The sequence below is a fragment of the Oryzias latipes genome, chromosome 1 (genome assembly GCF_002234675.1).
Source record: "Oryzias latipes chromosome 1, ASM223467v1".
Lineage (NCBI taxonomy): Eukaryota > Metazoa > Chordata > Actinopteri > Beloniformes > Adrianichthyidae > Oryzias > Oryzias latipes.
This window is the reverse complement of record NC_019859.2, coordinates 22,971,322-22,984,660: the sequence shown is the minus strand read 5'-3', so window position 1 is coordinate 22,984,660 and position 13,339 is coordinate 22,971,322. Positions and strand designations below refer to the sequence as shown.

The window sequence follows — 13,339 nt, the reverse complement described above, 5'->3', positions numbered from 1 at the left end:
ACTGTCCAGGTTCTGTTTCATAAAGTACCAGCTCTCTTTAGGTCATTGACCAGTTCAATGTGCAACTCAGTGATGATCCAGAAGCAAATCTAAACCTCTGTTATTGCTAACCAGATTTGCAATACAAATACCGGTAATGAATATTTGATATGGACCAACTACCATTAGTGCTGATTACTTTTTCTATGCATTAATATACCAATAGGAAAGGTAATCACAATTCACAGTAGAATCATTTATGAGTTTTAACTCATTTTCTTTCACTTTGCATTGAAAGAAAGTCAAACGGATCTCTGCAAGCTATAGATTTATTTGAAGGTCATCCTGGAAAAAACTGAATTTCCTCTTTTGCTGAAACTTTTAGGGTGGATGATAGAAAATAAATTGGGAGACTGCAGGCACAGTCTGACTGTGATAGTGATTTAGAGGAGAGCACACTCTGCTCACTCTATCAAGCCAAAATCTATTCATCTAGATTTATTTCATTAATGCTGAAGTAAACTGCTGACACAGTGAATCCCTCTGTTTCAAATAAACATTAAAGCAAGCTGAATCATGTCTCCCTGATGTTCCTGTACTATAATCCAGCAGAAACCTGAGTAATCTCACATGCAGAGTTTAGATTTGTCTGGTATACAAACTACACACACATGTAATGGCAATTTCAGGATTAGAGCAACAAAAGTGTGTTCATCATCACTTTCTGCGTCAGATCACTCTCATTCTGCCTTCCTCTCCCTCCATCCAGCGCCTTTTGACTCAGTCCCTTCATCTCTTCACACGCTTTAATGTGGAGGGCTTTGGGTGTGCATTAGACCATGGAGGAGTAATAAAAATCAGCTCCAAAGAACTGACCTGATCCATTGACTGCGTAACCTTGAAGCAAGTGTTGGAAAATACTCCTGTGCACACTTGGCTCTCCACTGCCTTAAAAGAAGTTGTGACGCTTGAAAAGACAGGGACTTTCACTCACTTCCCAGCTAAATTGAACCAGCAAACTCACCCACACACAATTCACTCAAGTGCCCTAGTAGGCTTCGATAAGCATGACTCCTCTGAGTCATAGAATTCAAAAACTTGATTGAGATTAAGCACACACTTTCTGTGTATAAAAAGAGTCGATAAAAAAATGAAAAACAAACAAAAGAGGACACAGCCATACCATCGACTTCTTAGACTTTAGCCTGTTCTTGCCTCAGACAAGTGGCAGAAGAACATCTGTGGGCAACCCGGGCCTGATGCTATGCGGGCAGACATCAAAGTAAATGTGAAACTCTTTTGGAATAACGCTGCAACCAGCCAGAGAGGTAGTCCTTTGAATCCTCAAGCTTCAGCCGACTGAAGCCTCGTGGACTTTAACGGTTCAGAAATGTTGCTTAAATAATAATTTTAAAAGAACGATATATTGATAAGCTCCGCAAAAATCATTTCTGTTTTCATTATTACAACATGTCTTTGCCTCAAAGCTTGAGGGTGCACATTGGCAGGCTTTAGTTGTGGTTTCATTTTTTTTTGCAAAAACAAGTTCTAAAAGACCCACTGCAATGAAAAGTATGTTTCTGCTGTTTTTTAACATGTTCTTGTGGCATTTCTCTGATGGAGGACATCTATTAAAAAAAATTATGCTTTAAATTGCATTTCTGAGTTTTTCTTCATTCAAAGCCTTGTGAGTCAGGAGAAATGCTGTAGAAAAAAAAGCCTGTAGCAGTGATATAGGTGCTACAATCAGTGGGCCACAAGCTCCCTGCTCTGTTCCATTGAGGTGCATCCACTTGGAGACAAGTCGATCCTGTCATGGTTTGGGTTTCTTTGTATTGGTTTTTGCTTTCTGTCTTGTTCTGTCATGGTTGAGTTCTGGTTCCTGTTTTATTTTGAAAGGTTTCCTGTTTTGTCATGTTTTTGAGTTTTAATTCCTTTGTCCCAATCTGTCCTTATGTCCACCTGTGTCTTGTCTACCCTGTCTGTATATAAGTCTTGTCCCTGCCTTCCTCTTGTGCTGGTTCATTAACGTCTCTAACGTCCTTAATGTCTTTAACGTCTTTTCCCCCGACTCCCTTCATGCCATGTTCCATGTTTTGCCACAGTAAGTTTAGTTTTAGTTTTGTTACCCTGCTCTGCAGCGCTTTTTGTTTACAATTAAACCCTCTTGCCTCAGAACCGTGTGCTCTCGAGCCCTCCTCACCCTGACAGATCCATGTCCGGCCGGATTGCTAAAATATTGCTTGGCATTTCTGTTGCACTGGTAATGTTAGGTTGGGGTTGTGGGGGCTGTAAGCTAGCGGGGAGAATGTGCAACCAAAGGGATGATGGGAAATAAGGGAAGGCTTACTCCGCTCCAATAGTCCCGCCCACAAGTCAGAATTTCTGGTGAACTACTGCCGCTCTGCAAAAAACAATGTCCTTGAAAAGGACAGTTTTAACTTTGCCAAAAAAATGGTATAATCGATATTTATAAACTGTATAAACTGTTTTAAACTTAAAAAGTGATGTTGCACCTTGTGCCTTAGTCACATGCACCTGCTCGCGCTTTAGTCACATGTACCTGTTCAGGTGCTGTGGATTTTGGGTTGTCCAGGCCCGTGGAGGGTCATAGACAGGACGGGCTGCATTTTAAGGTGAGCACAGGTGTGTCTTGCAGTTCTCTTGTGGTTTGTGCAGCCACCTAAGAGATGTAAGGAAAATGGAACGTACGGTTGTCGTGTGTGTGCTAAATAAATTGTGAAGTATTTGTAAGATTAATGTCAGTTACACGCACTTATGGCATGTGATGCTTTCGTACGATGCCCTTTACACAGCACTCCACAACGCTGTGCTTGTCTAATGTCCTAAACAGCCAGACTGCACGCAAAGGATAGGGCAAGGGAAGCACAAGGGGCGTGCACCTTTCACTTGAACAGCACCAACAGGCTCCTTGCATAGAGCGCAGAGTTAGAAAAAAATGAAAAATCTGTACGACACGCCGCATCTTATCAATTCTTACCTTTACATGTTATGTAAGTGCTCACTACAACTTGTCGCCAGCAGCATACCCATTAAAAGAAAATATGAATAAACATACTCGCCTTTTAATGAACCAAGTCGTCTACCACTTTGATATTTCCTGCGTGCCCAGTACAGATGTACAAATGTATCGCCTGCATCCACCCCGCTCCCACCCTGAAGGGCACTTGTGACTCGGACAATAATTGGTCTATTGTTTTTTTCTATTGATTTTAAAGTAAATGAGCATTACTCAACATGTCTCAGCTACAAGTCCTAAACATCAAAACTACTTCTGCTGTGCCTGCAGAAGTATGTTACCTTTGCTAAAATAAACCAAAAGAACCAGATGCTGCCAGAGTCCTTGGCGTTCAGACTTCTACTGACAGCCCTCTGAATAATTCCTTTGATGCTTTATACAAGGGGTTCATTTCTCCCAAAAAGGACATGGACTATAGATTTACATGCTCACAGTGAAAATCTATACCCTCTAATGGTTCATCTTTGATAAGGTAGAGCCAAAGAGTCAATGCTGTCTCTGACCAAGGTAAAAGCTTTTTATTCCTACTTGAAACAGCTGTGTGAATATTAATGTAATAACGTAACAATGTACTGTAAGTCTGCCATAAAATGTTGTTCACTTGAGAACAAAGCACCTCAGATGTCTGAACCACTAGGGAAATAGCACAGGCCACAGCACAGTCTTCATTGATGCAAGACACACGCACACAAGGCTCACAACTAATGAAAAAGGATGCTGCTGTGCAGAAAAAGGACTTGAAGGAAAATGTGAAAGGGATGCTTTCAGGTCAGTCTGAACAACACAAACCTCCCAGCCACTGCTGTCATGTTATTCAAGAAGCTTCTGTTATCGCTGCTTAAATAAGGCTGGAACACAATGTTCGAACATGCCTGAAACGAGTAAACCAACACAAAAATGAATGATGGAATTAGCTCATTAATCAGCCCGACACAAAATGAATAGGTTGAAAGATTCTGGCTGGAGGCACGGGGTGGACTAGCATCTGCATAATGTTAGAATAATTTCAAGGCAGATTCCAGTTATACCTTTGCATGAAATGGGAATCCCTATGACTGATGACTGTTCAGACTCATCTGAGAGATCAGATCAATGAATCACAGCTATGGTTTGCCGCCTTTGGCCTTTTTGAATTGATGCTCCTCCGCATTCCTTTTAATGTCTTTAATGGCATTGTAAAGGAAAAGAAGACCGATTTCTTGCAGTCATTTCCCCCCCACAAAAAAATGTAAAATCTAAAGAAAAAACTGGAAGATTTTCATAGTTTTCCTGGAAAAGCAGGAGATCACTAAAAAGATGTTCTTAAAATTCTGCAGACAATGTGGGCTGAAAATATATTTTTTAATGTAGTTGATCATTTTTTTTAAAAATTCTTTTCAGAATTATGTTTAAGTACGGTAGTTATGGCATGTGTTGCAGCTCTGATGTACAGATGAAATAAAAATAGCTAAAGCTTTTTAAAAGGCTTAAAGATTCCATAGAACTCCAGTGGAACAACATCCAAGTCTGCCTTTTAAAGAAATGTCGAAAGTGAGAAATATTTCTAGGAACCAACCTGTGGCATGTTGCAAACAAATGCTACTCCTGGGGTTTTTAAATGGGTTTCCTTTCGCCAGGCCAGTTAATCTATCAAACAAAAGAAAACCCACTACAGCTGGAGGGAGGATTGCTGCCTACCTGCATGTTGTTTCTCTCTAGTCTCATCTCCAAAATGTTATTCTGTTCCTCCAAACGTTGCCGCTCTGCCTCCAAATCTTCAATTTTCTTTCTGTAAAGCCAGTGGATAAACAGATTATCCAATCAGCTCAATGAACACATGCATGATGCGGACAAAAGAGCTGACCTTGAGGCCGAGCTGTGCACCTTCTAATGTTTGAGCGAGTCGATTTTACTGTGTGGGAAATCTTTTCCCGTTGCGGAACATTTATTAAAACATCAAGCTCCACGAATGATCTACCTGAGAGTGTTTTCTTCTTCTTTGCTCACTGAAGAGCTGCTTTCAGGGGAAGAAGCTGGCTGTTTCTTTAAAGAATCTAGCTCCATCTCCACCTGAAACAAAGAGCATCAAGGTGAGTATTAAGACTGAACCACATTTGAACATCTACATGCCTGCAAGAAAACTTTTAGTACTTTAAAAACATAAAATATGTAAAAATCATTGCATCAACTTTTAGACTCAGTAATAAAAAGTTCACAGAATCAAATTTTCTGTTCTTTTATCAGATTCCTGACATATTTTTCACGATCCCATGTCTATGTGATATATATATATATATGTATATGAGTGTGTGTTTAAAATATGTATATTTTTTTAATTGATGAAAAAAAATGAAATAACAATGCTATACTCTATTTAATAATGTATCTACATTTAGGCAGCATTACTTTCTGTTTTCTGGTAGCATCTGCTCATCTCTCTGCATCCTGACAACTCTTCCAAAGACAAATAAGCAGTTACAGCAAAGCCAGACACTGATGCATTTCACATGTCAATACTCATTGCCATGGCTATGTTGATGTCACCTAGGCAACAAGTAGTCACAAACAGAAAGCAGGGAAGGACACAGTACTTGGTTTGTCTGAGAGTGTCCATGTTGCTTCTTCTACCTCACAACCACACGGCTGAGCACCAAAGTAAATCTCTGGCATGTGGGTGGTCCCTTATGACTGGGACGCTGGTAGGCCTTTTATGACAAGCCTGGCTTCAGAATTGAGCCTGGCTCAGCACCAGGTCATCCGCATGTCCCTAAGTTGACTTCTGGCTCTCAGCCCTGGTTCTTAAACAAAGCCCAACTCTTTTTGGAGTGAGAGCAAACCATTCCACAATGCATACAAAGATGCCAGGGGCAGGGTAGAGCCCTAAATCAGGGCTAAACACGGTGGAGCAGCATTTTAGTTTCATGCAGCTAATACCTGCAACAGTCTTGCTGCTGATGTTAAAAAAAAAACTCTGACAATGATCAAGACCACACTGGAAACTATTCTTTTTTTCTGAAAAGCACTGGGAATGACACTTTCTAATCTAGACAAACAGAACTAGATAAAAGAAAACTCTCAAACCAGCGAGAGGCTGAAGCTATAAACAGACCTAGAGGATTCTATTCAAAGTTGAATCAATTAGAAATCATTTTAGAGCACTTTTAGTTACAAAGCACCTCACAGGGCTGCAGGCATGACAACAGATGAAATTTAGCTCCTGTGCTAACTCTGGCATATTTATGTTAAAGCAGCTGCTGAAACATTGTTTAATATGCATTGTCCTAATTCAAATAAATAAATAAATAAATAAATGACCAACAAAAGAAGTCAAGGCTTCAGTAATGATGGCAGAGCAAACAAAGTTATGTGATCACTAAATATTTGCATCCCTATTTTTTTGTTGTTTTTTGATGCTGTTTTCTGGTTTTAAACTGCTTAAAGACCCACTCCAATAAAAACCGTGTTTTCAAGACGATCTTGCTGCATTTTTCTGATGATGGATGACTTATATTTATAAAAATAAAGCTCTGAGCTCTCGGCGACAGAGGGTGGGGTTGCCCCACGGCAGTGCTTCCACCCACAGCTCAGAGGCAAATTTTGAATGAACTACTGGCGCTCTGCAGAAACGATGTCCTCGAAAACAACAGTTTTATTTTGTCATTTTAGCTAAAAACAGCATCAAAATTACTAAAAAGACAAAAAAAAACACTGGGAATGCTTTTATAACTGATCAAAAGATGATCAGAGTGGGTCTTCAATTGCTTAGGTTAAGGAAGGAGTCTTCTATTTAGTTAGTCAAGGATAAACGCCTTAGAAAACATTGCTAAAATAAACTAAATTCAGAAACTCACTCTTTGTAACTGTAGTCTGAGTGCCCCCACATCCTCCTCTGCTTTAGTCAGCTGAGCCTAAATGACAAAAAAAAATTCAAAAAAATAAATACTATATACTAAATTCACCGCAGCTAAGCTTTATGTTCAGTGATAGTAGAAAAGACAAGTTATACAGGAATTAGGTGGAAGAGAGTACATCTTTTGCATATTTGTGATAAGAGTGCCTTTGAGGATCCTGAAACATGCTTACCTCCATCTCTGAGTTATGGTTCTGTGTCCTTTGCAGTACTTCCTCTGCCTCCCTGAGTCGCTTGTTAAGTTGAGGGGAGTACTCTGTAGATGCCAGCTCGCTGTCATAAGACTCTAGTATTGAACGCATCCCATCCCGTTCCTGGAACATAAAAAAAACAGGAGACACTTACAGCAAAGATAAAGTAATGTTGGATACCTATTTTGCTGAAAATGTACAGTTCTGAATAAAACGTTTACAAGATCATTGCAAAACTAAATCTGAATTATGCCAAGCAACCAAGAGCACACCCAGACGAAGAAGAAGAGTAAACTCAGGGCTGGGCATGAGATATGTTTTCAGCCTTCCAAAATAATAAAATAAAACATTTTATATATATAGATAAAAAAATATATTTTAATACATATTAGCGCTCTTGCCTCACTTCATAGGTTCATTGGTCACCCCAAATTGTCCATAGGTGTGAATGTGACCCTGAGACAGACTGGCGACCTGTCCAGGGTGTCCCCTGCATTCGCCTATAAGTGGCCGGGATAGGCTCCTGCAGCCCCGTGACCCCGAAAGGGAAAAAACGGTAGAAGATGAATGAATAAAAGAAAACACCTCAGACCTCTCAATCCAGAAAAGCGCAGTGCTAGGAAAAGCTAAGATACTGCGCGGGACCCTCAAGCTCCCAGGCCTCTGGTAGAGGACCTGAGCTTATATGAGAAACCACACGCAGAGGGTGAGAGGGGCTTTTTTTTAAAAATAAAAATCAATTAAAACAAAAATCTGTCAAATCAGTTAGTTGACGGCTGAGTTATATCACGATAGCTGAACAATAAAATAGTTGTGCACTCGTACTGCTGTAAAACCTGCAAAAACAAAACTCTAACAATATCTATTCATGCATTGTTGTACAGTTGATTCTATACTGAATTCGTATTTTTTGTTGGACAACACATTGAGTTGTTTTGTAAGCGATTATAGACTGAACATTAAAAGGTCTGTGGCCTGAAGTGAGGAGAAAAGCTTATGGCCATAGTAAGCCACTTCTCTTGATCACATACCGGTAATCAATACATTAAAAAAAAGGCCTATGTAGACAGAATATTAGGAAATATAACAGGAGCAGAAACATCACAGTGAACTGCATTTGCAAATGAGCTTTGGCACACATGCTGCATCGTTCCTTTTTTCCCTGAAGTGATGACTGATTTAAAATTCAAAGATTTTTTTTCTGCTTTTACAGTAGCAGAGTCAAGAGCAACTGCCACTCACACTGACATACAATCTGCAAATAGCTCACAAGTCTGACAGTCTGTGTCTTTCCAGTTGCTGTGAGTGGTTTGATGCTTATGTCTGCATATTCTCTAACATGCATGTTTTTACGGTTTTCTCAAGCAAATCAAGGTTAATAAATCCGTGGAACACAAACAGTTGAAAGAAATTAAAGTGATTGCTTGAGAGCAAGTCAAATAATTTTAAGATCTCCCAACGTCTTTGTGAGCCGTAATTTCAGATTTCAAGGAATGTTGTTATCAGAAAGACCCACTTCTGCCATTGTGACTTTAAATAATCAGACTGCACTTAGAGCTGACTAGTTATAATCAATGTCAAGTGTCAATAGAGAGAAAGGGCTGTAAAGGTAACTTCATATTTTCCCCTTACATGTCAAAAACAATCCGCCCTTCAATTTTTTTTAATAGACAGTAATCCACAGATTTGGCACTCCTGAAAGCAGAAAATGCTATATAAGATAGGAAAACTCAAACTTTTACTTTTATCTACACTCATTCAGATCCAGAGATAAGAAAGCAGGAAAAAAAAAAAGCAGGGGGCATTTTCAGGCAATCAGGCTTTCATAAAAACCCCTCCTAAAGCCACACTGTTTACAAAGATTCTTGAGTTTTGAGGACCATTGAAAACGCAATCATCAATCATTACCATAGATGATTTGGAATGCGTTTGAAATTAATGTTCAAGTAAGGTAATGAACAGCACCACTAAATACCACTCCTGATAAAAAGCTTGTTGTGTATGCTGATTACTAAATAGACCCATCCTTAAAGTTATGTCTTAAATCTTTGATACTTCATTTAATGAGCTACAACTCCCCTCTGACGATTAAAGAAAGTTGCAATCTGAAAACAAATCCTGATCATAACAATCAGTGTTGACCCCTAAGTAACAGAACAACCTTTAAAAAGAAATGGGAGAATTGGTCTCATTTTTAGCTCATTTTTTAGACGTATTGAATTAAAAAGGCTCATCTCTTTTACTGCAGGAGATTCGAGAGGAACTACAAAATTGTTGTCAATTGTTGTCATCCCTCTTTATCACCTACTTTGTCTACAATTGACAGTCCTTAAGGAAAACACACTCCCACAGAGCAAAGAAATCTACAAAAGAGATGCTCCCTTTTCAAAAAGATGCTACAGAGATGATCATGGTGACATTTTAATGAAAGAGGCAGACCTGGGACTAACTATATCAACTTCTAGTTGGAAGATGGTGCCTCCACTGACCAGATCGCCATTACCTTTTAGACAACCCATCACCGCACCACTGTCTATGCAGCCAGTGAGGAGTGAGGGCCTCTCAAAAATACTAGACAAAAGAAGAACATTTCATTTAGAGGTCAGTGTTTGCTTTAAATACTAACCAGCAGACCCACAGGCCACTCCCTGGCTATTAATGTGAAAAGAAAAAGTGCTCAATCTTAATCAAAAATCTGCCTCCTTTCACTGATATAAAAAAAATTTAGGGGTTTAAAAACAGGCAGGGAGCTGGAGGACAGAGTGATAAAACTGTCATTACTGTTTTCACCATCTTTTTTTCTTTTAAAATCACATTTGTTTCAGTGGTTGTTTAGGTGCAGATGTGCTTTTAACGGGTCAACAGCCCCCCCCCAAAAAAAAACTATAAATAAACATTACATACAGTGTGTGCAGGCTGAAAAGCAAATGACTTTCCAATGCAAGAGGATAGTGACTGATAAACTGATAAAAGTGGTATATCCAGATCCCTTTGCATGCAAGCCGACCACATCCTTGGATTTATATTATTTTATTGTTTTTTTAAAGCATAGATTCTGAGTACCAACCATTTGACAGTCGCCTGTGTGTGGCTTAGATTGTTGGTTCAATAGAGTTCCCTTGGAGTAGATGTTGGCAAAAACCTGCTGACTATACTATCTCCTAGTGGCTTTAGTTACACTTTACAGGTGTCCTCAACAGCTGTAAATGATCAGCTATACTGCACCATTGTAACCACGCTCAAGTGGTTCTATGGGGCCAAAGTGTGCAAAGAAAAGATCCCCATTACACCACCAGCTTAAACTATTGGTACAAGGCAGAATGGATCCATGCTTTCATGTTTGTAACACCAAATTCTGACCCTACCATCCGAGTGTCGCAGCAAAAATGGAGACTCATTAGACCAGGCGACGTTTTTTCAATCTTCTATTGTCCAATTTTGTGCGGCTTGTAGCCTACGTTTCTTGTTCTTAGCTGATAGCAGTGGGACCCAGTGTGTTATTCTACAGCTGGCCCAGGTTGGATGTGTTGTGCATTAAGAGATGCTCTTCTGCAGACCTCGGCTGTAACAAGTCTGTCTTTGAGTTACTATCTTGCAAAATTCCCCATTAGCTCAGCTTTAGCCATTAGGATGGTTATATTTGACTTCTTCAAATCAATTAAGAGTGATTTACAGAATTTAGACAATTAAAAAAGACGTTAAATGATAAACAGTCCTGTTTTCCTTATCAGACGTTTACACAGACATTAGAACACTAACTTATTGAACTTACAAGTGATAAAAAAAAGCCTAGAAAAACTACGGTACAAAGATTTAATAGAGGTGGAAGAAACGCTACATAGTTTTCTGACTGTATAATTCACTTTACCCAGCAAAGCATGGAAAGTATGAAAGCAGCCAAAAGCTGGACGGTGCCCAAGTTCTGTTCCTATGAAACAAGTCCAACCATTTCTCTTCCTCTGTGTCATCTTTGACAGCTGCTATTAGAAGTTTCCCCTAAAATACAGCGTCTGGTTTTTTGCTCAAGTGTGTAAGAGGACAAATGAAGTTTGGCACTAATCCATTCTGCCTAAAAAGCATTGCTCAATCAGTCCAAACAGAAAATACTGACCTTAACACTACTTTGCTGGGTCATCTAATCGAGAGTTAACTGAAAAACCATTTTAAATCATTTGCAAAAATGATTTAAAATGGTTTTAAATTAAATCGTTTGCAAAAAAAACTTCCTATTAATTACATTTTTGAAAATGGTTGTAAATCTATTTAATATTAGTGCAACATTAAAATCAATGCACATAACATAAACTACCACATACCTTAATGCTCCAAAACATCAAACAAACAAAAGAGATCCTGCTTTCTTTGAGATCTCATCTACAGTATTAATGAATTCACGAGGGGTTAACAATTAACACTTTGATGATGCAGCATCCCTTCAGTCCCAGACACGCATTAAAAGTGAACACAAAACATTTCTATTTTATTCCTTAGTCCCAACTGCCCTTATAGGGGGAAGTGGGCTGCTGCAGGTGGCTAACCTGTCCAGGCCATGCAGGTGGCCTGTGGAACATTTTAAGGGCGTCATTGAGCCCATAGATTGTAAAAGGTCCATGCAAATGTCTCCTACGGGCATACTAGAGGCAACATGTTGTAGTAAACACTTAAACAACACACACGGGTAAGCAGGGTTAAAGTAGGTGAGACACAGGCGCATCCTATAGATTTGTCTTTATTTTCTAACCACCTCAAGCTCGGCTCACATCACAAGGAGCCCGTTAGTGCTGTTCAAGGGATCTAGTGATTAGTGCACATTCATTGCACTCCCATTGCTTACAATGTGACTGTTAGTAATTAGGAAATTAGACAGTGCAGTTTGTGTGGACATCCTACCGGCGTCCTACGGGCATTTATGCATCACCTGCACTCCCCATATGTGCAGCATTTGAGACCGGTCAGGAAGGAGCCACTCCTTGCATCTTACTACTGAATCAAGGACACCATAACGACAGCATCAGCTGTGCGTCATATGAGAGTGTGCAACTTAAATTATCCTTACAAATACTTCACGGTACACTTACCACATGCTCAATGAAGCTACGTTCCATTTTTATTGCATCCCTTCGGGTGGCCACACAAGCCTTATGGGAAATGCAAGACACACCTGTGCTGACCTTAAAAGGCATCCCATCCCCTCTTGTCTACGACTTTCCACGGGCCGGACAACCCAAAAACCCACTGCATCCATACAGGTCAACCCCCGTCCGGGTGCATGCGACTGAGGCTTTAGCTTAGGCTTTTAGAAATCCTTGCTTACTAAATCAAGAAGTATAAATAAAAAAGAAAACATGACAGGTTTTTTTACTTTTTACAGCAAAAACAGGATTTTTGTTATGTTTGCAAAGAAAACTGGAATTCTAAACTCTGGTTTTAGAGGAACTCAAAGACACTTTTACAGCTCAAAGTAATATTTCGTGTCAGACTAACGGCACAATGATCTAGATAAATGAAAAAAAAGGAACAAAAAAAAAAAATCACAAGAGAGCTCAACACACTTTTTAGTGTGTAGGTGTAAAGCTTCCATCATAAATTAAAGTTGTTAGGAAACAGACTAAAAAGGCTACTTTAAGTCAGGTAGGAAATCTATTCAAATTTAATAAAACAATAAATAATAATAAAATAAATAAAAATGTGCCCTAAGGCACACCACCGTCAGTCCATTAGAGTGCTGCAGTTTCCTTAAAATGATCTAAAATGAATGAAAAAAAGTGATGAATAAAAGACTAAAACCACTTGGACAGATGGGGATTTGGTTGAGTGAAAAGCATTAATATTCTAGATACAGCTGAGAATTCTGATAAAAATAGTGTAGAAACCAAGCAAATAAAACAGTCTAAGCTTAAAAAGAAGGAAAAAACCAAAGCTTTAAAAATAAATAAAGCTGGAATGGGCGATGTTGAACTGCACTTTTTGTTGTCCAGCAAAACTTTTTGTACATTAAAAACTGTGTCAGCTTCTAAGGAAAATTGAATCAATAAATTAGGATTTTGTCATGTTTGTTTGTATGAGTAAAAAATTTTTAAATTTGACTCACAAGAAATCCTGCATGATAGATCAAGTCATGTGCTGCAGAACAAGGAAAAGTAAACAACCCAGAAAGGAGTCACATGACCATCATGGCCAAAAGAAGCCAAGAAAAACAAAAAGAGCATTTCTATGTTCATCCTGAGATCCACGTCTCCA

At 39.1% G+C, this 13,339-nt stretch overlaps 1 protein-coding gene across 1 annotated transcript in view; it reads right to left on the bottom strand.

The window, feature by feature from the left end:
* mad1l1 (mitotic arrest deficient 1 like 1) overlaps window positions 1-13,339 on the bottom strand; it is a 67,160-nt gene that overhangs the window by 39,299 nt on the left and 14,522 nt on the right. The window contains exons 12-15 of the mRNA XM_011477875.3: window positions 7,082-7,222; window positions 6,850-6,906; window positions 4,977-5,068; window positions 4,697-4,787 (exon numbers count right to left, since the gene is read on the bottom strand). Of these exons, the coding sequence (XP_011476177.1) occupies window positions 4,697-4,787; window positions 4,977-5,068; window positions 6,850-6,906; window positions 7,082-7,222 (381 nt within the window). The remainder of the gene's footprint in view (window positions 1-4,696; window positions 4,788-4,976; window positions 5,069-6,849; window positions 6,907-7,081; window positions 7,223-13,339) is intronic.